This window comes from Heteronotia binoei, chromosome 1 (genome assembly GCF_032191835.1).
Source record: "Heteronotia binoei isolate CCM8104 ecotype False Entrance Well chromosome 1, APGP_CSIRO_Hbin_v1, whole genome shotgun sequence".
Lineage (NCBI taxonomy): Eukaryota > Metazoa > Chordata > Lepidosauria > Squamata > Gekkonidae > Heteronotia > Heteronotia binoei.
This window is the reverse complement of record NC_083223.1, coordinates 194119541-194145699: the sequence shown is the minus strand read 5'-3', so window position 1 is coordinate 194145699 and position 26159 is coordinate 194119541. Positions and strand designations below refer to the sequence as shown.

Here is a 26159-nt window from a genome sequence, read left to right as displayed (position 1 = left end):
CATGGCGTTGGCCTTTTTTATTGCAAACGCACACTGTCTTGACATTTTCAGTGAGTTATCTACCACGACCCCAAGATCTCTCTCTTGGTCAGTCTCTGCCAGTTCACACCCCATCAACTTGTATTGGTAGCTGGGATTCTTGGCCCCAATGTGCATTACTTTGCACTTGGCCACATTGAACCGCATCTGCCACGTTGACGTCCACTCACCCAGCCCCAACAGATCCCTTTGGAGTTCCTCACAATCCTCTCTGGTTCTCACCACCCTGAACAATTTAGTGTCATCTGCAAACTTGGTCACTTCACTGCTCACTCCCAACTCTAAATCATTTATGAATAAGTTAAAGAGCATGGGATCCAGTACCGAGCCCTGCGGCACCCCACTGCTTACCGTCCTTCACTGCGAAGACTGCCCATTTATACTCACTCTCTGCTTCCTATTACTCAGCCAGTTTTTGATCCACAAGAGGACCTGTCCTTTTACTCCATGACTCTCAAGCTTTCTAAAGAGCCTTTGATGAGGAACTTTATCAAAAGCTTTCTGGAAGTCAAGGTAAACAACATCTATCGGGTCTCCTTTGTCCACATGTTTGTTCACCCCCTCAAAGAAATGTAACAGGTTAGCGAGGCAAGATCTTCCCTTGCAGAACCCATGCTGAGTCTTCCTCAATAACCCGTGTTCATCAATGTGCCTACTCATTCTGTCTTTGATAATGGTTTCTACCAACTTTCCCGGTATTGAAGTCAGACTGACTGGCCTGTAATTTCCCGGATCTCCTCTGGAACCCTTTTTAAAGATGGAACCCTTTTTAAAGATGGTTTCCCTTCCAGAGGAGGAGAGGGAGAAGTCCTCAGCTAATTGAGGCTTTCTTTGGCTCTTTCCCTCCTCCTCCCTCCCTCAGCTAAATGAGGAAAGGCTTTCTCTCCTCTGCAAAGCAGTGGCTCAATCCTTTCCTGTCCTGGGGCTGGTGGGTGGGGGTTGCTCTCCACTGAGATTGAGCAACAGATAGCTCAGCCAATGGGACAATATGAACTGTGGCCAGTTTGTCTGAAGAATTATATTATAGGGGAAATGATGATGATGAATTTGTGGATATGGTAACCATCAAAATATAAATGAAGTTCTAGGTCATTATATCAACAGCCCACCTAGAGATGAAATGCTGAAGTACCTCAACATAGTATCTTCAAAATATTGTGATTTTAGTGTATTGCCACTAGGAGAGGGCACAGACCAAAAAAATTGAGGTCTATATGGGTCCCTCATTTGTGGGTTTCTTGGACCATGAATTTCATGTATTTAAGCCATGAAATGGACCAAATGGGGGTCTGTAGGGCCATGACTTTGAGATATGTTAGAATGGCCCTCCTGCAGGCTAGAGATGCCAAACTTGCAGTGAGTCTCCACTTGACTCTTCTCTTCTGCCTTCCAAGTTGTGCGTAGATTGGCACTGGAGGGGTGGGAGATCCCAGGGTCCAATATGCAAAAGGGGAAGGAATCTGTTAACACCTCCCCCCGGCAAGCTAGAGGTATGAAAGTCACAATGGACCTCGCTGGGATGCCCCTCTGTCTGCCCTCCAATGTGTGCAGAATGCCTCATTCCTCCAGCTGTTTGACAATTAATGCCTTGATTACTGGGAAATCTGGCCCATGGACCAAATGGACCACCTGGAAGAATTCATAGTCCACGGGTGGTCTGTTGAAAAGTGCAACTGCATGAACCAGGCAAATGGTCCATGAAACCCACCCTCTTTGGACTGTAATGGATTTTGGTTTGTATTTTTGGTCCATGCCCATCCCTAATTATCACCACTGGTGATAAACAAATTATCACAAGCTTTAATAAGACACAACTAATGAGATACCAGACAACCTTGGGGGGGGGGGGGGGAGAAAAGCTGCAGGACCAAGCTGGGACAACTGGGGATGAAATTACACCCCCCCCCCCCATGAGAGTTACTCACAGGTCTCTGCTTATAGACAATACATTCTTGGAAACACTAGCACGTGGAAAGTCTAATAATAATCAGTACCTGAATGAGTCTACAGCATGATACTTTAAATTCTGAAGAGTCTTTTGTTTCTATGTTTTCTCTAAATATATCATTTGCAAATATTAAAAAAAAAACAAGAAAAATATTATTCAGACTTTTCTATTATTCAGAAAGGATCTCACCTTTCTTTATCCTACCTCAATCTATGTTTTTACCTCTCTTTTTCCAGGTCTACATCTGTCATTGGATACACTGTACATAAACTGTAACTAATCTTTTTATAGAATTAACCATTTAAGGGCTATAAGGGCTCTATTCCCTCCCTTTTCTAAGTACCATTTGATCCCTCTCTATAGCCCATAAACCTCCCCCAGCAGATCTAATGCCTAAAAACACTTTTGTAGAATACTTATGAATCCAAATATTTGTGGTGACAAATACCTTGATATAATAGTATATCAAATACCTTGATATAATAGGAGACTTGCTTCCATTCATTGTGTTTGTTCTCTCCCAAGGCTTTCTTGTAAGTTCTGCAAGAAAGTCAATAGACATCAGATTTATGTTAATGAATGACAAACTGCAGTTTTAAACACCGTTACACCCTTCTAAATCCAGTAACATCAACTTGGGTTAGGACTGCACTGTAAAAACTTTTGGGATGCATTCAAGCAACTAGGAAAAAGGTAATTTTTCTACAACCATCATGGATTCCACTAAAGTCAATAGGCAGCAGCATGAAGTACTAAGTAATACACTGAGTAGACCAGAGATTTAAATGTTAGCTGGAAGCAAACACTGTTAAAACAACATATCAAAAATGTGCAATTTTGCCAAAGCCTTCTCTGATAGGGTTTGTAGAATCTTTCGGGATCAAGTGCCGTGTTCTACTGAACACGTAGAACACGGCACTTGATCCCAAAATATTCTACAAACCCTAATGATGTTACCAGCCGTGAAAACCTGAAACCTTCTCTGATACATTATGAGTGGCTGAGGAATGAAGCGAGAACAAATGTTAGATAGAAAGCTTGCAGACAAAAAGGAGAACCCATTTATTCAGGATATTCCTTCCATTCAGGGCCGGCCCTTCCACTAGGCAAAATTGGGCGCCCCACATGATTCGCATAGCCCTTCCCCCAATTTCGCACCACCTTTCTTGCTCTTGCGCTGGCTTTCTTGCTCTCGTGCCACCTTCCCCACTCTCACACCACCTTCCACACTCTCAAGCCAGCTTTCTCACTCTCATGCAGCCTTCCCTACTCTCACACCAGCTTTCTTGCTTTCACGCTGCCTTCCTCGCTCTTGCACTGGCTTCCCCACTCTCATGCCATCTTTCTTGCTCTCGTGCCAGCTTCCCCATTCTCCTGCCACCTTCCCTGCCTCCATCTCTCCTCCCTTGGTGTGGGCAGTGAGGCACACACTGCAGGGCAGTGCCACGGAGAGGGGCAGTGCCATGGAGGATGGTGGCGGGCCTGCCTAAGGTACTGTGTGCCCTAGGGCCAGTCCTGGTTCCATTTTGGCATTTTATTCTAGCATATATATTCTTTCTTAAACTTTCTTTCACCAGAAAGTGTTCATGTTGTACAATTTGAGTTTATTGTAAAAACTGCATATTCTCATTCAAGGGAAGGAAGAAATCCTGACAATCAGGTACTCCAGCTTCCATCACATATGGAGGCAGAAAGCAGGATACAATTTCTGCCCCCATGACTAGAAAGTGCTCTCCTTCCAGAATTGGTCCTTCTCCTTACTCCTCAACTAATGTATTAAATAGAGACAGATCCATCAAAATTGCTTTGCAGCAGAGCTCACAGGTTGCTAAGCTCTTTCTGTTTTGTGTGTTCAACATTTCATCTAATCTTCTTTCCTTCTTTCTGCATCTACCTCATTGGGTTCTTAAAAAAAAAAAGCAGCCCTCTTCCTGTTCTTTTTGATCTACTCTAATTTCTTTTAAGAGTGAACTGCCAGTCTCCATTGTTTCAGTCAGGGAAAGTTACATCAAGATTCATCTCAACTGATGAAGCATTCAACACACTAGGATCATCAGATAGAGAGTTCATAAAACCCAGATCTTATGGCAGGAGGGCCAAACTGTATGCCTGAAAAAATGCAAGTAGCAAAGCTCCAGGGAGGAGAATTAGCCCATCATTCCAGATCAGAAGAAACTGAAGGTGCATTTCAAAAACTCAGCCTCAACCCTACAATTGGGGATGGAGAAAGGAGGGTCCATAGATGGCTGCCTAAAACAGAGGCATCCAGGGAAATAGTCCCAGATAGAGATGTGATGGCTGATGGGGGAGGGGGAGCCACCCCTCCAGGACCTTTTCCTTCCTGAAAATTTGGAAGAGCACTGAAAAATATACCTATAAAATATTGTTTCTTAGAATGAATAAAATGCTTCATAAGGCAAGGTTTTTCACACTCAAAATGTAAAGCATGAAAAAGTCTGAAGACTTCTTCAGTTTTTCCAATGGAAAGCACTTAAACAATACTATGGACATATACAATGAAAACTTTTTCTTTAAATAATTTCACCAACAGTTAATATAAAGTTTTCTAAAAGAGCCCAGTTTTTTTTAATGTTATAAAATTTAGCTTAATATCCTAACTTCTTGACCATGCTACCTATTGTGACTATGACAGTTTATGACCAAATAACACACTTTCTTTAGTCCACTACAAAATTTATTTTGTCTTCTAACTTTTATTTTTTTCTTACCTTTCAGATGGCAAAAGTAAAGGTAATGTGCTATGGTACCACAGAGTGCAGCAGTTTGCAGCTCTTCCTCAAGTACTGGATATACACTGCATTTTTTTTCTGATAGAAAATTAAGGTATTTATACTTCATAATTCTATAAATGTGTGAAATAGTAGTATCTTGTATGCTAAGTTATAAAGGATGCATTTTATGTTGTTAAATCAGCCAAATAAGTTATATTTGATTGAAAAGTAAGCACTGTATATATTTCCGTTTCCACCAAAATTTCTGTGCTGCCTGTGGGACACAACTTTAGCTAGGAAGGCCACAAGCTTGCTTAAGAAATATCCTTAAGGGTTAACACACAGCTAGGCCTGGCTGAGAAGAAGAAAAGACAGAAGTGTTACCAACATTCCAGTCTTATCTATAACAGAAACATAATTTGCACTTTGCCTTACTATTAGAGCCCAAACTAGATTTATCTGGTCAAATTGCATGCAAAGTAGATTTTTTTTTCCTGCATCCCAGTTTTTAGCCAATGAGCTGTTGCCAGCCTGGCAAGATGTATCAGTAGTGTATAGCTGGCTCTCATGATGAAATTACGCTGGATGTGGCAGCCAATCAGTATGTGTATATGCTAACATATATTAGCATATACTGAATGAAACTGAAACTGAACACAATGTTTTGAAATGTACAACATCGTATGAATTGTTTTAATGATTTTATTGTGGTTTTATTTTGTGCTATTTTGTTCTAATCATTGTTAGTTGCCCTGAGCCCGTCAGGGGAGGGCGGGATACAAATGTAACAAACAAACAAAAAATAAATAAAATAAGCATGTGCCAATGTGTCATCAAGGGTATATAAGATAGTGACCATCTTGAAAGAAGGCAAAGCAGCTTGGTATTGAAGGCTTTGGCCTAGCTCCGCTCTTAGTTCATTGCAATAAACTTTTCCCCCCTTCTTCCTTCACCTGGACTTTGGCTGTATGTTTTTTATTTGCCAAGAGCATTTTAGATCCGCACATTTGTACAACACCGCCTCCGCCCCCAGAAAACCCAACAACCCTGAAAAAGTATTTTCCCTAAAGGGCTTCAAGGTTATTGGAATTTTTGTATCTCTATTCTCACATTCTGTGTGAAGTGACTGCTCCCAACTCCTCATGGAGGAAGCCCATTGCTGTTCTTTCCATAGTCCAAGCCTGACTAAAATAGTTTATAGCTTGATATATTTCTTTCCAGAGTGCGGATGTGGTGTAGAAGAAATTATGCCAGAATAGAAATTGCTCATGCTTTAGAGATTTTAGTCAGGCCATGCTAAGAAACTGTATTCCTACTTTGACAAATACACAGATTTAATTAAGATTGCTAACCTTACATTCATGCCATGCTGATATGCTTTGATATGTTATGCTCCATCACGATGGACTGCTTTCATGCTACTGCTTGGATTCTTATGCTGCAAGAAGATATGCTATCTAATACCAGGTATATTCAGTGTATTAGACAGAACAGTTAGCTTATCTTCTCTGTTGTTAAGCAACAAACCATACTGCACAGTGAAGTATTGTTTGAATCTTTGAATAAACCCTTTATATATATTTTAACAGTCTGCTTTATTTGTGTGCATTTAACCTCGAGGACCCACAGGCTCAGTATTACTCAAGGGACAAGGAGCAGTAATTCAGGGAACACAGGCTTTTCAGATAATAACAGATGCTAATCTCTTTGGGTGGTGGAGGTCCCCCAAGTTTAATAGGTCATGTTTAAGGCCTCTGGAGAAGGGAAGAAGCTACACATAGTATTGATTTTCTTTACCTCAATCAGACTGGCTCTCCTTCGCTCTCATCCAACAATTAAATGTTTGCATCAGGAAGGACAACTCTACAGATGACGCCCATGAGAACTACCAGGAGAATACTAAGTCACACACCCTTCAATGGAGACAACAATTTTTCTTATCTAGGCAGAGGAGAATCTGGTCTCCTTAAAGGTGAATCATATTAACAAGCCCATGAGCATTCAAGAAGATTGGCTTAGTCAGAGCCAACTGAATCAGAGGAATCGGCACTCAGCTTGGAAATATTTCTCCACTTTTGCCAGTGCCAAGTAGACTTCTAAATATCTTCACACAATACCAAACTGCAGAGATTCTTTTCCAATTTACACTGCATGAGTACAGAACAGGTGGATGCTCTAGTGGCCTATGGACCGCATATCCTTATTATTTCCAAGTTGATAAACTCTACCAAGAGAACCAGGTGAGCAGCTGCGTTGGTCTGAAGCAACCGAACAAAGTAGGAGTCCAGTAGCACCTTTAAGACCAACAAAGTTTTATTCAGAATGTAAGCTTTCGTATGCATGCATACTTCTTCAGACAATGAAATGAGGTACAGTGAGCAGAGCTACATATAGCTGGTGGGCAGTAGTTAAGAATGCAAAGTAGTACAAAGTTAGAATCCAATGCCAAAACAGTGAAATTAAAAATTGAAAGAGCATTTGGTCTGAACAGCATTTGCATGGGAAACCATGCAAATGCTATCCAGACCAAATGCTCTTTCATTTTGCTAATTTCATTATTTTGCTATTGGATTCTAACTTTGTATTACTCTGCATTCTTAACCACTGCCCACCAGCTATATGTAGCTCTGCTCATTGTATCTCATTCCATTGTCTGAAGAAGTATGCATGCTTACATTCTGAATAAAATTTTGTTGGTCTTAAAGGTGCTTCTGGACTCCTAACTTTGTTCTACCAAGAGAAGACAGACCAGATAATGCATTGCTCTGTACTTGGAAAGACAACCCTGTTTTAAGCATCATTCAGACTGTTAAGCTTAACTGTATGGATATTACCAGTATCGTTTGTTAACTCAAGATCTGACATCCCACCCAGTCACATGGCATTTCTGAAGTATAAACTTTCACCTAAGGTTTCTCCAATGAGGTCATTCAGGTCATATATCTCCCCAAAGACCTTCAATATCCAGACTGCACTTGGAAAACATTTATTTGTTTACAAAATTTATAACCCACTTTTTTACCCTTACAAGGGCCACCAAGGATTCTAACAAATCATAATAGATAAAATTACATGATAAAACTATTATAAAACCATACATCTGATGGCTGTAATATAGGCAGCACTGACCTCAATTTTATCTTTGGTATTTCATCTTCCCATATCATGATATCCACAAGACAACCATATTTCAAAAAGGTGCCTTGTTTGTTTGTCCTGAACTTACCCATTTTCTGTCACAAGATCCTCCAGGCATTAACACATCATCCTTTGGAATATATCCAGGACATTTATTTCAAATTTCCTACTATTTGAGTGCTGTTCCTCTTGGACATCGGTTTGATCATATTATATTGGAATTTGAAGCCCTATCAATTACATCTGGCTTCTGCACCTTCTATAAGTGGTACTAAGGACTGATCCCTACCTTGATAACTAAAGTTAAGTTCTATTTTCCAGATGCTGCAGGAAACCTGCCTTCCATTTTGTTTCCCAAAGCTGGTATATCCTATAGAAAATAAGTGGAATTCTCTTTGCTTAATGAGCTCCAGATATCTACTTCAGAAGAACATCTGCTTTTAAGAAATCAAAATCATATTTTGTTGTTTTTCTTCCTGGAGTAAAAGGGAAAAACAGTCTCAAAAACGTCAGTGTATAGATGGATGGAAGAAGGAATTCATCCGGTTTATGAGTTTTAGAGTTTGAGACTGCCAGAAGGATTATGGCTCATTTAATACAGAATACATGTGAATCCATTGAACACGGAGGTCGTGTGCCTAGGCTATGGGGGGTTGGGATCAAAGATCAGGCTCCCATCCTTTGATGGGGTTCCATTGGTGCCCATGTCAGGGGTGAAGAGCTTGGGGATATTCCTGGATGTCACTCTGACCATGGAGGTCCAGGTCACCACCTCTGCCAGCTCTGCTTTTTTCCATCTGAGGCAGATCAGACAGTGACCAATGTGACGGTCACTTCTAGGCTAGATTATTATAATCCTCTCTATGTGGGGCTGCCCTTGACCCTGCTCCAGAAACTCCAGCTGGTGCAGAACGCTGCTGCATTGATGTTGATGATGTTGCCTGCATGGGCATGGATCCATCCTGTGCTGCATGAACTGCACTGGATACCTATTGAGTACCGGATCTGGTTCAAGGTGCTGGTACTTACCTTTGTAGCTGTATACAGCCGGGGACAGTATACCTTTGGGACCGCCTCTCCTTGTATGAGCCCTGTAGGTCTTTACAATCAGAGACCCAATGCTTTTTGGCTGTACCTGGCTCCTGCCTGGTGGAATGAGCTTCCCTTGGAGATTCAGGCCCTGCGGGACCTACACTAAATCCGCAGAGCCTGTAAAACAGAACTCTTTTGTCAGGCTTTCAGCTGAGGCAGCCGACATCATTTGTTATTGCCCCCCCCCCCCTTATATTCCATCTCAGTGCGGTAGCTCCTGCTGGACCTGGACAACAGGCCATGCCTGTAAGGCTGAATTTGTCATTTTTAACTTTCAGTGTTTAGTCCTATAATTTTAGATTTTATATATTTTAATTTGGTTTTAACTGTTGACTGTTTCTATGATGTAACCCACCCTGAGCTTGTTCTATGGGAAGGGCGGGCTATAAATCAAATAAATAAATAAATAATCTACATGAGCAGCCTACAACACCAATAATCCTCTGATGGATATATGAAAAGTGGCAATGTAGGCCTTTCTATTTTTTTGTCAGATATTATAATTTGGAGTCTTGCCTCAGCTAGTGCACTGTTTGGGAAGCAAGTCCTTCAACAAATGGTTTAGTCAGCACCGACCACAGCTTTTATACAAGCAGGTTTCACTTCCAGCATAGCCTTTTTCTGGTAACCCCAGAGGACTCCTTTTTTCCCTGTCTGAAAAGCTTACTGGATCTAGTACTATGTTATCCCTGAAAGAGCAAATGACAGCTCTGCTGCAAAGTCAATAGCAGTTCTTTTCCAGTCTAAAGCAAGGGAATGTGTGCATGTGCACATGTGAAACAGGATGATAAAAGGTAGATAGGAAAAGGTGGGTACTGATACTTTTGACTTCCTACCCAGAGCACAACAGTGTGCACGTGCCTTTCTAATATAAAGAAGAAAGAGAAGAGAAGACACTGCAACAGCTCTAAACGGAAGAATAAGGAAGTGATTAGAGCAGGGGTTACCAACTTTTTGAGACTGTGGGCACCTTTGAAATTTTGAGAGGAAGTGGTTTGCACCATCAAAAATGGCTACCACAAGAGGCAAAATCCCTCAAAGAAGGGGAAAGAAGCAGGAATAGAAAAAAGCCTGGGGCAAAATGGACCCACACATTGAGTAAAGAGGGACTGAGTACTCACCAGTCCTCCTGATTCTCCAGTGGCTGCACCTGCTACTGAGCCACAGAAAACCTTTGGATTGAAATGAGAACAGCCAACCACAAGTCCTGCCTTAAAATGGCTCCGCCCTGCCTTACAATGGCTCCACTCACTCTCTGAAAAGCTTGGCAAGAGCCAGGGATAGTATCTGCGGGTACTGTGGCACCCAGGGACACCACATTAAAAGAACCCAGGCCTATAACAACACTTGAAAAGGTATGGAGAACTACTTTTAACTGACTGGAGAGTGACTGATTGCTCCTGAGTGACCTGCTCAGCCAATAGCTATGGCATGGAATGTTTTGCATGCAAGTCAAAGCTTCAGGTACTGGTAGAGTCCCAATTCTGTTCCATATATAGCATTCCTAGGAAGTTAGTATGTTTCCCCTCCGACAATGGTATATTTTTATTTTAAAATCCATCTTATCACAAAACAGAAGGAATTGGTTACACATTTAAGCAACAGTCCAAATTTTAACACACACCCAGCCACTTTCTGATAACACCTGTAGCTAAACACTATTCTATCCTATTCAGTATTTTTCTACTTTCTAACGATAATTTTTAAACAGTTCTTCAGCTTCTTTACCTTTGATTATAGTTAACAACTGCTTCAATATTATTATACAGATAACTATTTTGTTTTCTTGCGCAGGAAACAGTTTCTAGGTCTAGAACTTGAAAAATGTGGTACCTTAAAGAATCTTGGGAAATTAAAGTGAACCTAGGAAACTGGTCATGAAAAAACTGAGTGTCAACAGAAGAAAATCTCATGTTAGTTACCACAACTGTTTCCCCTGAAGACACTGGACATGTAGAAAACTACAAAATGTCTTGCATTACCCTATTTATACAACTTACCAGGTGTGCTTGTTGAAGGAGGCTTAGATGCTGAAGGTTCTGGTTCTTCCTAGGCAAATTAGAATTAAAAAGGTAAAGATAGTCCCCTGTCAAAGCACTAGTCGTTTCCGACTTCGGGGTGACATCGCATCACGACAGACTTTTTATGGGGTGATTTACCATTGCCTTCCCCAGTCATCTACACTTTCCCCCTCAGCAAGCTGGGTAGAGGGATGTAAATCTGCTGCAACAAACATAAACCTGAGTCTTGTAGCGCTGTAAAGTTAACAACTTTTTATTCTACCAAGTACTTTCAAAGGCTGTACTGTCTTCATCAGATTAGGCAAAATGGGTTTGAGACCATGAAGGATTTTCAGTCTAGCATAATGTAAAGACTAATAAGATGCCACAAGACTATTGTTTATAATAATATTGCCAACTCCAGTAAAATGTATAAGAGCTAAAACTTTTTAAAGGGTATTGACATAAAATCTCTAAAAGCTGCATGGAAGTAAAAGACAATTTCAGAATCTATCAAAATTGCACTCTCTGAAGCAATGATGCAGTCTATATACTAATAGTGAAGCCAGCCAAATCTGAGGATACTTGAATCTGGCATCTGGAACTGTGACTGGGTAAGACAGATCTTTCTACAAACCTAAAAAGGGGCTCAAGGTTTGCAGAAAAATCTGAAATCTTTTTTTTAAAGGGGGGGGGGCGTTAAAAACCTGAAAATGGTAAAAGGAACTCCTGTAACTTTAAGCATCAAATTCCCTCAGTGGCTGTTGTTAGGCAACCACAACATTCCAAGGCTGAGATTCAGTGAACAAAAAGGCCTATTTCTGACTTTGAGGAAGAATTCCTGGGGGAAAGGCCTGACTAGGATTGCCAGCTCCAGGTGGGAAAATTCTTGGCAATTTTGTGATGGAGTCTGAGGAAGGCAGGATTTGGATGAGGGGAGAGGCCTCAGCAGGATATTAATGCCATAGAGTCCACCCTCAGAACAGCCATTTTCTCCAGGGGGACAGACTGTTGTTATCTGAAGCTCAGTTGTAATTCCAGGAGATTTACAGGTCTCACCTGGAGGTTGGTAACCATAGGCCTGGCACCAACCTTTTGGTGATCTGATACCACTAACTTCCATGACTCAACTAGGCCTGGCTGCTTGCTACTGTTCCACAGCAGCCACTTTATGAAAGCTGGTGTTGTGTAGTAGTTAGAGCTTCAGAGTAGAGTCTGGAAGAAACGGGTTCAAATTCCCATCCTGCTGTAAAAGCTCACTGGGTGATACTGGATCAGTCACATATTTATAACCCATCTCACAGTGTTGTGCAGATAAGGAGGATAGGAGAATAATGTAAGCTGCTTTGGTCTCCACTGTGGAGAAAGATGGGGTATACATGAAGTAAATAAATAATAATATAATATATATAATAATATAGCCGAAGATGGGAGGCAAACAGTACATATGAAGCTGCCTTATACTGAATCAGACCCTCGGTCCATCAAAGTCAGTATTGTCTTCTCAGACTGGCAGCGGCTCTCCAAGGTCTCAAGCTGAGGTTTTTTACACCTATTTGCCTGGACCCTTTTTTGGAGATGCCAGGGATTGAACCTGGGACCTTCTGCTTCCCAAGCAGATGCTCTACCACTGAGCCACCGTCCCTCCCCTTAAGTTGGTGAATGGCTGTGAAGGAGAGAATTAGGCAGGGAGAGGATATGGGGGTTGCCATGTGGAGGAAGGGAATGAGGAAATAGTGTGGAGTGGGCAATGCAGGGGAAACTGAGGTGCCACTCCACAGGGCTTTGAGGGTTTCCTAACATGCAAACAGGCCTGCCCAGTGGCCACATACTGGGCCACAATTTTCCTAGGTAGAGGCTTCTGGGATGGGGAAGAGAGAGCTTAAGACAGAGGGGCAGATAAAGAGAGGCTGGCTGTTGGGTGGAGAGGAGATAGGGTTGCCAATTCCAGATTAGGGATTTCCTGGATATTTGGGGGCTAAAGTCTGGGGAGGGTGGGCTTTGAGGAGAGGAGGGGGTATCATACTATAGGCTCTACTCTCCAATACAGCAGAACAAGGGTTGCCAACCACTGGTGAGAGAGCCTGGAGATCACCCAGAACTACGCCTGCTCCAGATGACAGAGAGCAGTCCTCTTGAAAAAAAACGGCTGCTTTGGAGGGTGGATTCTATGGCATTATAACTAGCTGAGGTTTTTTTCCTTTTCCAATCTTGCCTTTCCAAGGCTTCACCCCCAAATCTCCAGGAATTTCCAAACCTGAAATTGGCAGCAGAAAGGGAACTGATCTCTACACCTGATAGACCTGGAGGTTGACAGCCCTAGAAGTAGAAACTGACTTGAGGAAAAAAGGGAGAGGCTACCAGAGCTTTCAGGAAAGGGAAAAAAGAAAAAGTGGAAGAGGAAGAAATGAGATGCTCCCTGCAAGTCCTTGTGGGTTCCTGCTTGTAGTGTATATTATATTAAGGAAAATTATCAACACAAGCCTTTGAAATGTTCTTTAAATTTAGAAGGCCAGTCATACTTTGTTATGGCTTATGGCTAACACAGATAACAATGAACTGAAGTGTTAAAATTTATAATTCAGTTGTAATTATTAAACTGCACAATGCAAACCAGCAATATACATTTATTAACTTACATTCTTTTCATCTTTTGCTTCTATTTCTGATGATCCTTTCTCAGCAATTCTTCTCCTTTAAGTAGAGAGAAAGTGCATTCTCAGTCACTTCTCAGAAAACAAAAGATATGACTTTGCTATCATTTTTTCCCAACTAAACCCCCTCATCCTCTACTGAAGCATGGAGTAGCACCAAGCACACAAATGTTGCTGAACACATCAAGGAATGCTTACAGTAATAAAGGCACACCAAGGCAGCTGTTGATAATGCACAGAAGTCCAGGTACACCAGTTATCCAGAGTTCCCAGATTTCATGTAAAAAACCTTCGTATATCCAAAAACTGAGCAGGACCAGGATTCAGTTGTAGAACATATGTACCGAACCCAGGAGGCCTCAGGGTTCAAACCCTGGCACTTCCAGTTAAAAGATCAGGTAGTAGGTGGTGTGGAATACCTTGATATGAAGCTCTAAGAAGCTGCTGCCAGTCAGATTAGACAATACTGACTTTGATAGACCAATGGTCTGACTCAGTATAAGGCAGCCTTGTGCGTCCAAATACAAGGCAAAATATACAGGCAGTATTCTATCCAACTATGTTGTGAGAAACACATTCCTTCTCCACCTGTACTATTCTAGCCAATGAGGGAAGTGTTACCTATGACTGAAATACAAGGAAATGGCCATACTTATTCACCTCCTCTTTCCATGTCTTGAGGTCAATAAGCAAAATTTCTGCCCTACCAGCTACTATTTGCTTATTCAAAATATTTAAATCCCACATATTCTCAGCTATTCAAATCCAAAGGAAACTTACAACATAGATCAGGAGTAAAATATGAATTATATATAAAATACAGAATTGACAATAATAAAAAAGCAGAATGACAACTTGGAATAGAAAGTGCCAGCAGGGTAAAGTAATTAAAAGGACAAAAACAATAGGTTTAAGCTCAAATGGAAACTGTTGTACAAAAAGGCATTAAAAAACAGTGCACAGAAAGCTAAGGTAGGTAAGAACATAAGAAGAGCCCTAATGTATCAGACCAGCGGTCCATCTAGTCTCTCACAGTGGCCAACCAATTACTCTGGAGGGCAAATAACAGGGCACAGTGGCTGAGGCTGTCCCCTCTTGTTCTCTCCTGGCACTCCCTCTGAACATAGAGTCACTATGGCTGGTAGCCACTCGCAGATCTATCCTCCATGAATTTGCCTAATTCCTTTTTAAAGCCATCTATGCTTGTGGTCATCGCTACATCCTCTGTCAGCGAAGTCCACATTTTAATCACTCACTGAGTAATGAAGCATTTCCTTTTGTCCATCAAGTTGGAAGCCCCCGAGTTCTAGTATTTTGGGAAAGGGAGAAAAAGTTCTCCCTGTCCATTCTTTCTCTACCCATTGCATAATTTTATAAACTTTATCATGTTACCCCTAGTCATCTCTTTTGGTCCTAGGTTCTTCAGCCTTTTCTCAAAGGAAAGGTGTTCCATTCCTGGTTGCCCTTTTCTGTACTTTCCCCAGTTCTGCAATGTCTCTTTAGAGATACTGTGACCAGAACTTCACAGTATTCCAAAACAGACTTCACCATGGATCTGTACCAGGCATTTCCTCAGCGTAGACTTTTGTGTCTTTTTCACTGTTCTGGCAAGCTGGGCTGACATTTTCATTGAGAAACCAACAATAAAATTTTCTTCAAATATATTAGAAGCAGGAAACCATCCAGGGAGGTAGTGGGGCCCTTGGATGACCAACGGGTAAAAGGATTACTGAAGGAAGATAGGGAAATGGCGGAGAAACTGAATGCATTCTTTGCCTCCGTCTTCACTGTGGAAGATGAGAAGTGTTTGCCCGCTCCAGAATCGCTAATTTTGGAAGGGGTGTTGAAAGACCTGAGTCAGATTGAGGTGACAAGAGAGGAGGTCCTACAACTGATTGACGAATTAAAAACTAATAAGTCACCAGGTCCGGATGGCATACATCCAAGAGTTCTGAAAGAACACAAAGTTGAACTTGTGGATCTCCTGACAAAAATATGTAATCTTTCATTGAAATCTGCCTCTATTCCTGAGGACTGGAAAGTAGCAAATGTCACCCCCATCTTTAAAAAGGGTCCCAGAGGAGATCCGGGAAAGCACAGGCCAGTCAGTCTGACTTCAATACTGGGAAAGTTGGTAGAAACCATTATCAAGGACAGAATGAGTAGGCACATTGATGAACACAAGTTATTGAGGAAGACTCAGCATGCGTTCTGTAAGGGAAGATCTTGCAGATCTTTGAGGGGGTGGACAAAGGGGACCCAATAGATGTTGTTTACCTTGACTTCCAGAAAGCTTTTGATAAAGTTCCTCATCAAAGGCTTCTTAGTAAGCTCAAGAGTCATGGAGTAAAAGGACAGGTCCTCTTGTGGATCAAAAACTGGCTAATTAATAGGAAGCAGCGAGTGAGTATAAATGAGCAGTCTTCGCAGTGGAGGACGGTAAGCAGTGGGGTACCGCAGGGCTCAGTACTGGGTCCCATGCTCTTTAACTTGTTCATTAATGATTTGGAGTTGGGAGTAAGCAGTGAAGTGACCACGTTTGCAGATGACACTAAATTGTTCAGGGTGGTGAGAACCAGAGGATTGTGAGGCACTCCAAAGGGATCTGTTGAGGCTGGGTGAGTGGGGGTCAACATGGCAGATGAGGTTCAATGCAGCCAAGTGCAAAGTAATGCACATTGGGACCAAGAATTCCAGCTACAAATACAAGTTGATGGGGTGTGAACTGGCAGAGACTGACCAAGAGAGAGATCTTGGGGTCGTGTTAGATAACTCACTGAAAATGTCAAGACAGTGTGCGATTGCAATAAAAAAGGCCAACGCCATGCTGGGAATTATTAGGAAGGGAATTGAAAACAAATCAGCCAGTATCATAATGCCCCTGTATAAATCGATGGTGCAGTCTCATTTGGAATACTGTGTACAATTCTGGTCACCGCACCTCAAAAAGGATATTATAGCATTGGAAAAAGTGCAGAAAAGGGCAACTAGAATGATTAAAGGTTTGGAATACTTTCCCTATGAAGAAAGGTTAAAACGCTTGGGGCTCTTTAGCTTGGAGAAACGTTGATTGCAGGGTGACATGATAGAGGTTTACAAGATTATGCATGGAATGGAGAAAGTAGAGAAAGAAGTACTTTTCTCCCTTTCTCACAATACAAGAACTCGTGGGCAGCATTCAATGAAATTGCTGAGAAATCAGGTTAAAATGGATAAAAGGAAGTATTTCTTCACCCAAAGGGTGATTAACATGTGGAATTCACTGCCAATGGACCTAATACTGCTCCTTCTGAGCAGTATTAGTATTCCTGCTTAATTCCATCCAGTTAGAGAATGATTTACTCCAACTATTTGCTTCCTGTCATGTGTGTGTGTAGATCAATAATGTAACATTTAGCTACCTCAGATAGGTGTATGTCATCCGGACCTGGAGGCTTATCGGTTTACAATTTCCTTCCCTTACAGGTCCAGAACTTCATCTTTCATCACCTTAATCTGACTCAGTTAATCAGACTTCCCTCCTGAAAACAGTGGTACTAGCCTGGGAAAATGCCCCGCACTTTCTACAGTGAATGTAGATGCAAATATTTCATTAGCTTTTCTGCAATCTCCCTATCTTCCATTAGCAATCCTTTTATTAACTTAATACTTCCTTTGTCTTACCCTGCGCTCTCTTAAGTTAAGTTCATTGGAGAAGACCTGCATCAGTAATGATCCAAGTCAAGGAAGCCATCGAAGGCAAAAAAGGGCTTCTTTTAAAAAGTTGGCCTGCCCCAGTGAAGTGAACAGAATGAGCACAGGGTCAGGCAAAATAAGCATTCAGTTAGCATGAGCAACAGATTGCTAAAAGCATCAAGACAAACAATAAGCATTTATTTAGACATATAATACAAAAATCAAGCCCTTAACTTGTACCAAAACTTCACCAAGCTGTTGCCAGACAAACAACTATTTGGGAATGTCATGATCCTAGGACTAGGCTCCAGAGAAGCCTGTGTAGGAGCAGCTACAGAGCCTACATATTCCAGGATCCCTTCTGTCCCTCCTGATTGGGTGAAAGCAGTTTTGGAAGGAAAACCTGCCCAGAGGGGTGGGACTTGGGAGGAAAGCATAAATAGGCCAAGTGGCAGATAGGGTTATTCTCTCTGGAGAGGCTGCAGACACAGAGAGGGTGGTTCTATCTGGAAAAGGCTGAGCTGGAAGCAAGTTGCAGCTGGGAAGAGATCTCTCACCCAAAGAGGGTGGTGAGTCTTTGGCATTAAGAAGGGAATATTTATGTAATTGCGTCAGGGTTTTTATTTCTTTGCACCAACTTTTGCTGTTTCTTTATTCACTGTTGCACTAAAAATTTTTACAACCCACTTGTTTTTGAGCGCTTATAATAAACCTGTTGTTAGTGTAAAACTGCCTAGGTCCTTGGATCCTCTTTGGTCATGGTTAAAAGGTGGCTAATAAGGAAGATACAGAGGTTGGGTGGGTATTCTGGGCCCTCCCATAAAAACACTTACCAGAGTGGTGGCAGCCAGTAGAAGGCCCTTCCTGGTCTCCTAAAGTAAGGCTTTAAGTTTGGGAGCCACAACATGGAAGGCACTGTTCTTCCTGACTACACACCTTAAATTCAGGAGAAGGCAAGAATACACAGAACAAGAGACCAGAGAGGACCTCAATATGACGAAGACTTCAGTTTTTCCCCCTACCCTCACTCACTACTGCTATGAGCTGAGGGAAAAAGTGCTTTTTGTCAAGGATTCAAAACTTTTGAGTAACATAAGGGCACTCCAGTAGTTGGAACTTCTAGTTGGACATTAACTGAGCAATTCAGAACCACAAAGCAACAGATGTAGAGATAACAGGACAGAGCAGCTTGCTACCCCTCTCCAGGTAACAACCTTCACTGCTATCTGGTAAGAAGGCATGAGCAAACAAATTAGGTAATAATGAGATACTTCCTCACCTTTTTGCTGTGCCTGCCAGGAGGTGACCAACTAACAGTAATGTGAAACCTAGTACAATTGATTTGGACAATGTACAAATGAGGCTGCCTGGATTTGGGCAATTGAAATACAACTATAACCCTAGTGTTTCAACTGAAAGTTTCAGGAGAATGGTAAACATTATGTTTTATCAGTTACATTTTTAAAAGTGAATTTATACCACATGTATTTCAGAAAGATACAAGCAGCAGAGAGATAGGATGTCTACAACTCCCAATTCACGTTAATGGGAAACACACATTTGCCAGCACATAGTGCATGCATTAATGCAGGGACTAAAGCTCTTAAAGATTACTCTAAACTACTACAAAGAATTCTATAAAGGTCAAGTCATGGTCTTACCTTCTGGCCAGCAGTGCACTCATTTCCTCCATTAATCCACTTCCTCCTAGGGGCAGTGGCCCATTCCCACGCCCAGTATCTGTTTTAGGTGAAGCAGAGCTTGTTCCTCCACTTGGATTAGGAGACTCTTCATTCTGATATTGACAATGCACAGAACTAAAATCATATGGGGATTACATTTTCATGAGGTATTTACTTTTAAAGAAACCCTTCATATATTTGAGAGCAGACGAAACACAGACCTGGAAGGGGCTGAGAGGGGACAATGGCTGGCACACTCACTCACCTCGGAAGCGTTTGGAGCTGCTCCAAGCGTCTCCAAGGCAAGTGCACAAGGTGCAGTGGGGTGCAAGCAGAGAGGGGAGGGGACACTCGCCCCCTCACCCCAGCAGCCAGGTGGTGCCCTAGGTGACCGCCTACCTGGCTTATTGGGTCATACTGGCCCTGTTTGAAGTGTACAAATAACAACTCTAGATTTGAATGTCCAAAAGCTTAGATACAGGCTGATATAGACTTATTAGGCACTATGAGTAATATCGATAAAAAAAAAATTGTGCAGACATAGAGATATTTCATCACTCAATTTATTCTCATTCATTATAAGAATACATGTGAATAGACGACAACTTTCATTTGGTGCCTTAATATATATATTTTAAAATTATAGCTGTACTTACCCGAGATACTTTTCTAAGTTTGGCTCCTGCAAGAGCAGCTGCTAGTCCTGTTAAAGGGCGGTAGTCTTCAGCCATCGATCCCATGGAAAAACCAGTGGCAGGCAAAGGAGGGGCAGGAGGTGGAGGAGGAACCTGGTTAGGAAGGGGTGGTGGCGGTGGTGGTGGAGGTGGCGGTGGTGGCCCTGACGGTGGAAGAGGTGGTGGTGGCGGTGGCCCTGGGGGAGGTGGGACAGTTGATGGGGACTGAACAGGGCCAGCTGGAAGAGGTGGGGGTGGTGGAGGTGCAGGTGGCCCTTGGATAACACCTAATTAAAAAAGAAACACAAAAATTGTGACAAGAACTGCATACTATCAGAAAAAAAGTTATATACCTTCACAGGAATCCTAATTCAGTAAGAAATATCTCAGCATCACAAAAAAGTATTCCCCTATATAATGTGTACTTTAAGAGTAACAAGCCAACAATTCACTTTAGAAAACCAGCCCTCAAAAACTTTTTAGTAATAAACAACGTTCAATATTTTGCAGAATCTGAATGTGTTAAGCAGACTTTCTGAATAAAAATTAATGACCATAGCACCAAAATGGTGTATGTCCCAGCTATAAGCTTACAATGCATATCTATTTTTTTCAGATTCTTTTATTTTCTCCCATTTAAGAGAAGACAATAATTACAATAGAATTTCTTTATTTACTTAGTTATGTCTCAAACTTATACACTTTCTTAAAAGTATGTATTAGTGGAGTTAGATTTCAAAATGCTTGTGGAGAAAGTATTTTCCCAATCACCAGTGTTTATTAAATGGATTTTAAGCAGCACTGAATAAAGCTTGTCCTTGTCCAATAAATATGAGTTTGGTTTGTGAATGCAGGCAGAAGATTTCTAGTAAGTAGAAAGTAAGATTTCTCTCCTTGGAGTGCTTGATTACTGCATGACTAACATCAGTGGAACAGCTGCACATATAAGCTATTACTATCTGCTCACATACTGTCATGTATATACATACATACATATACAACCAAAGCAACAATATGGTGTTCTGGATATTTTATTGAATAAAATGGAACTGAGAAAAGTCTGTTTAACAGTCAAAATTAATCAACACTAAGCTAATCACTATGCTTATATCCAATCTTTTCTTTAAAAAAATAACAAAGCATATTCAGCAAATAGTCAAAGCATTCTCTAAAACATATTTGGTATATGAGAAAAACATAATCTTTAATTTTTCACAATTCTCCATAGCATACTTGCCAAACATTTGTTGGTAGTGGCGGTATTAAGATCACTGCAACTTCCAAGGTATTAAATTACGTTTTGGATGCAAATTAGTTTTGAGTGCATTCCTGATTAGTTAGTTAGTAGCAATAACAGAAAGCCTTACCCTGCTGGGACGAAGGTTCACTTGGCTGAGAGGCTGTCTGCAAAACTGGCTCAGAAGCAAAGGAGTCTCCCAGCACAGAGTTTAGAGAGTTCTCAACAGAGGCAGGGGGAGCTGCAGAGGGAGAAGGGAGAACACTAGGCTTGGATGAGGGAGCTGAGGAATTAGGGGAGCTTGGAGAAGCAGCTTGAGGTCCAGAGAGTGAAAGAGGTTGAAAGGAAGGTGGAGGTGGGGTTGGACCCGAGGTAGGTGGTGAAGGAGCTGGATAATTTGCCAATTCTGGAAGCCCATTGGGTGCTGTAGGGGATGGTAACATTTGAGATAACTGAGCAGTAACAGGAATTGGTAGAACAGGCTTTGGGCCTGTGGCTTTGCCAGGAGGGCTGCTAATCATTACTGGAGGAGATGGGGGAAGTGGTGCAAAACTAGAAGCAGACCAGGTAGTGGACTTGGTACTTGAAGTAAGAGACACTGGGGGATTCACAGGTGAAGGTGGTCGAGAAGTTTTGTTCAGAGGACGGGGAACTGTGGCATAATGGGGAAGAACAGGATGGAAGGCTGAACCCAACGATGTAGCAAAACGTGATGCGGAGTGCCTTAGTGGTGGTGTAGGGGGGGAGGAAACTGGCTGTGCAGAAGTCACTATAGTATAATCCGGAGTAGAGTCTGACATTGCTTTAGCATATGATGGAGGAGGTGCTGAAGGAGGCTGGCAGCTGGAGTATTCAGGAAGTGAAGTGCTATACGGGGAGTTGTCGTAAGATGGAGCTGGACAGAAGATGGAAAGCAGCAGCAAAGGCAGGATAAAAGAGGAAAGAGAGAAAAAGGGAGCTAATGAAGCAACAAAACCAGCATTCAAACAAAATTTATAAATGTAGACTATCGTTAGTACCAGAGGATTAGGCACAAGTAAATTACTGTTAGAAGAATTTATATACTATCAACAGATGCTTTCAATTTTGACATCTATTTGTCCCAATATTTTGCTTTACAAGCACATTCTGGAAATCCCAGAAACTCAGCTACAGAATAAGCTCTCAGGGAGTCAGCAAAATTAATCAGTTGGAATCAAGTGTAGTGATCTTAACGTTTGTTTTAGGATTAAGAAACAACTTCAGTATATAAATAAATATACCTCGTCCTCCACAGAAAGTAGATAACACACTCACATTACAAACTAGTAATTCCACACACAGCATGAGAGATGAGAAAAGGCTTTCTCAAGTGACTGACTTAGGTGACATTCTGCTTTACAGAGCACTGATTTTTCAACTATTACAATATTTATCAGAAACTGATATACAATTTGGGTTGCCAAGTCCTGCCTCCTCCCCAGCAGGAGACTTTGGGAGGCATTCCTGGAGGGGGTGGAGACATCCCCAACACAACGATGTCATACAGAAGTGACGTCATCATGTTGGGAACCAGCACCCCGATGCCTGAACTCCCAAGTCGTGAATTTGCTGCTGGAGGTCATCCCCCCCCCCAGCATTTAAAGAGACCCTTTGAATGCTGTTTGCAAGAAGCAAGGCCACACAAGCCTGAATTCCAAGTGGCAAATTCACCACTGGAGTTCAGGTGCACACTCCCCCCTGCTTTAAAGGCTGCTTGCAAGAAGTGGGGCCGCAAAATGCCTTAACTCCAGCAGTGAATTCACCACTTGGAGTTCAGACATGCAGCTGGTGGCTGCCCCCTCCCTCTCTCCTACAAGATTTAAAGGGCCCTCCAGCTGATTGGAAGGCCACATAGTCCAGCTGGAGGGCCCTTTAAATCTCACAGCAGGGGAGGAAGAAGGGTTGCTGCTGGTGGTCGCAGTTGGTGGGGGGGCTTCCCCCACTGTCCAACTTCAGGCAGGTGAAATCGGGATCCCCACCCGCAGCTGGGGGCTGGCATCCCTATATACAGTACAGACACCAATCACATAGGCTGGTATATAGCTATGTGTATGACTATCTGAGTCAAGGAAAAACTGTCCTCCTTGGCAAAGTATTTTGGATAAAGGAGTCAGGACAGAAAATTAGGAACCATGCTTATTTTTCCACCTTATTTTAATGACCAGATGTTTTAAATACTGCTACCACAAAACTAACCTGACTGCTTCTCAATGTTTTTCATACACTATGGCAAAAAGCCTTGGGGGTGTGTGTGTATGTCTGTGGGGTAATCAAGTTTGTCATCAAAACACAAAGCTGGTATCTCACCAAGATACAAACAAACATTTTTGAAGAACCGCAGAAAGTAGGACCCAGGGGTTACTGAAGCTACTCTCAAGGATCTACCTCTTAAGGCCTATAGCTTCTATTACACAGGATGCATTATCTACAGTGAGATGTGGGAAACTTTAAACAATCACAGAAGAATGCCAACACATTCAATTATACTTTAGCTAACCAGAAACCACTCAAGTTCTAGGCTTTACAGCCAAAATGCTGAATCATAAGAAAACCAGATGTGCACACATTTGCACGCACACACTGCATCTCCAACACTTCTCTGCATTCAAAGCCTGTATTAATGGATATCCTTGAATCAGGTAGCCATGAAGGAATACAAAATGGATGATGCCAGACTCCCAAGATAGATGGTGCGGTTTTTGGTCCATGTGTGCTTGTGATAAGAAAAACAACCAAATTTCCCAAGAATTTGATACTACTTTCCACAGTAAGCACTACTGGCTGTTCCTTCTCTCTGAGCAGAGCTCCTGCAATAGTCCCAGGTTTATATCAAAAGACACCTAAGGTACAAATGGATGCTCTCTGGGAAGTAATAAAGGCTCTGCAAATGTATAAAATTGTGTAGTGACCCTGGTATTCCTTGGTGGTCTCCCATCCAAATACTGGCTGGGGTGACCCTACTTAGCTTCTGAGATCAGGAGAGATTGGACTCCCAGGGCCATCCAAGTCAGGTGAAGTGCAAAATTACTTATGTGAAACTTCCTTGTTATGCTTCCTTAGTTTGTGTATCCCCAGCCAGTATTTGGATGGGAGACCACCAAGGAATACTAGGGTCACTACACAAAGGCATGTAATGGCAAACCACCTCCTTTTGTCTCTTGCCTTGAAAATTCTATAGAGTTGCCATAAATTGGCTGTGCCTTGACAGCACTTTCTACCACCACCAACACCCAAGAGAACTAGGAAGTTTTAATTTGACTTTAACCCTTTATGCCTAGAAGCAGCAGCTGCCAAAAACTTTGCAAGGACTGCTGTACAGTCATAATTTCCATCCAAAAGTAGGGATTGGGAAACTGAATCTGGTGAGATGTCATCGTGCACTACATCCCAACTCTGGATCCACCGCTCTCTGTTTTAACAAGGGTGAGTCCACCACTATGCTCATACATTTCACTAGAAAATCTCAATTATACCAGGCTTCCAATACAACACCTTCTTTTCAGGAGGCACACACAAAATAGACGCAAAATAGATAAGGGGTGAGAAATGCACAGACAACCTCAGTTTCATTTAGCTTTGCTTTTCCTATAAAAGACTGAGAATTTCTTAAAACAAGTTTAAAAGGTTAATCGCCTTTTGTACAATGAAATCTAATTTTAATTTAATTTGTTAGATTTACATCCCACCCTATCCCCCAAGCGGGCTCAGGGCGACTTACAACAATAAAATAACAGAGCTAATATAATATCATAAAAACAGACATTACGAAACAGGAGCAGCACAGTAAACAATCTTACAGACATAGGTGGTAATCTCATATATATATATATATATTTGAAATCTCACCTTCAATACAGAGTACATTTAGCTGCTGAGAATAATTTCTATATCTTGCTGGATTTCAGTTAATTTATAGGTAATCAAGGAATAAGTAATTTTAAACTCTGACTACTTTGTTAATGAGCTCATGCAAACCATGTATTTCAAGGCAATATTAGAATTCTTACCAGCACTTGACAGTTTTCTTTCTCTTTCCCATTCCAGCTTCTCTCTTTCTAGCTGTTCTTGGTGTTCCCTTTCCTGTCTTTCCCATTCCAATCTCTCCCGCTCTTGTCTTTCTCGTTCTTGTCTCTCTCTTTCTAGGCGTTCTTGTCGGTCTCGTTCTTGCCGGTCCCTCTCCAGTTGCTCCTGTTCCAATCGCTCTCTCTCCAGTCTTTCCTTTTCTAGCCTCTCTCTTTCCAGCCTCTCCCGCTCCAGCCTCTCTCTTTCCAGCTCCTTCTGGCGTTGCTGTTCCTGAAGCTGCCTACCATAAAGCAAGAGAGAAATGTTAAAATGAATTTGGAACATAAAGCTTGACCATTAACACTGAAAGTAGTGAGCCGATGAAAGTTTTACAGTGCTAATTTCTTATTTTTGATAACATAGCAATGGCACTCTCCAAACTCTAACAATGTTACACAAGCTGGTGGTCTGCAAGAAATCACAAAAAGGAGAAAATTCTGAAACCCCCATCTTATATCAGCAGCTTAACCAGACTAATTTCCCTCCATTTCTTCCCTTCAACTGATTCTCAGCATTCTGCATCCTGGACCATATTTAATTCTAATCAAGCTTGAAGGTTTTCTGTGCACTGAGGAGAGGTCTTTTAGTTAATTTACAAAGTAATATTTTTTTCTGAATACCACCATTCCCCCCTCCCCCGAGAGTTGCCTGAAAATACTGAGACCCCTTTGTTGTCCTTACTTCTGCTCCCCAATGCCTTTGGTTCCACTTCTCTCCCTCTTACCAAGCTGTCTTCAAAGCCCTTTTTGTGTTCTCCGCACTCTTGCTGTCACCTGCTTTCACCGTTTGTTTGCAATTCCTGTGACCACTCCTCTCCTACCCTTATCCAACTCCCCCTCCTGCACTCACTTTCATGTACCACCCACACAACACAGATACTATTTGGGGCAGCTATAAGAAAAATGCTACCCAAATGTAATCTTCCCCTCTCACATGTACCAGTTTCCTCCATATCTGCAGACATTCCTTACTTTCTGTGGGTGCTATGGAATTTTGACAGGGGGTGATGAGCACACACACATGCACACCATAAAATGGCTACGTAACGCCCCCCTCCTTGCTTTACAAAAATGCTGCAGAAGGGGAATAAAAAGAAATGAAGGAAATTCCAGGAGGAAGGAGAAAAAGGAGGAACAATCAAAGAAAAACTGGAAAAGCGAATGAAACCGTACATATTACCAGTCCTTCTAATTCTCTACTGGCTG

At 41.9% G+C, this 26159-nt stretch overlaps 1 protein-coding gene across 3 annotated transcripts in view; it reads right to left on the bottom strand.

The window, feature by feature from the left end:
* The window catches only part of ENAH (ENAH actin regulator), a 204082-nt gene that overhangs the window by 17903 nt on the left and 160020 nt on the right, over positions 1-26159 (bottom strand). The window contains exons 5-11 of one of the 3 annotated variants that reach the window (XM_060245830.1): positions 24900-25195; positions 21002-21766; positions 19617-19921; positions 18940-19073; positions 13589-13643; positions 10950-10998; positions 2461-2527 (exon numbers count right to left, since the gene is read on the bottom strand). In XM_060245830.1, coding sequence (XP_060101813.1) covers positions 2461-2527; positions 10950-10998; positions 13589-13643; positions 18940-19073; positions 19617-19921; positions 21002-21766; positions 24900-25195 — 1671 coding nt within the window. The remainder of the gene's footprint in view (positions 1-2460; positions 2528-10949; positions 10999-13588; positions 13644-18939; positions 19074-19616; positions 19922-21001; positions 21767-24899; positions 25196-26159) is intronic. The other 2 variants (XM_060245840.1, XM_060245850.1) reach the window with 2 other exon arrangements.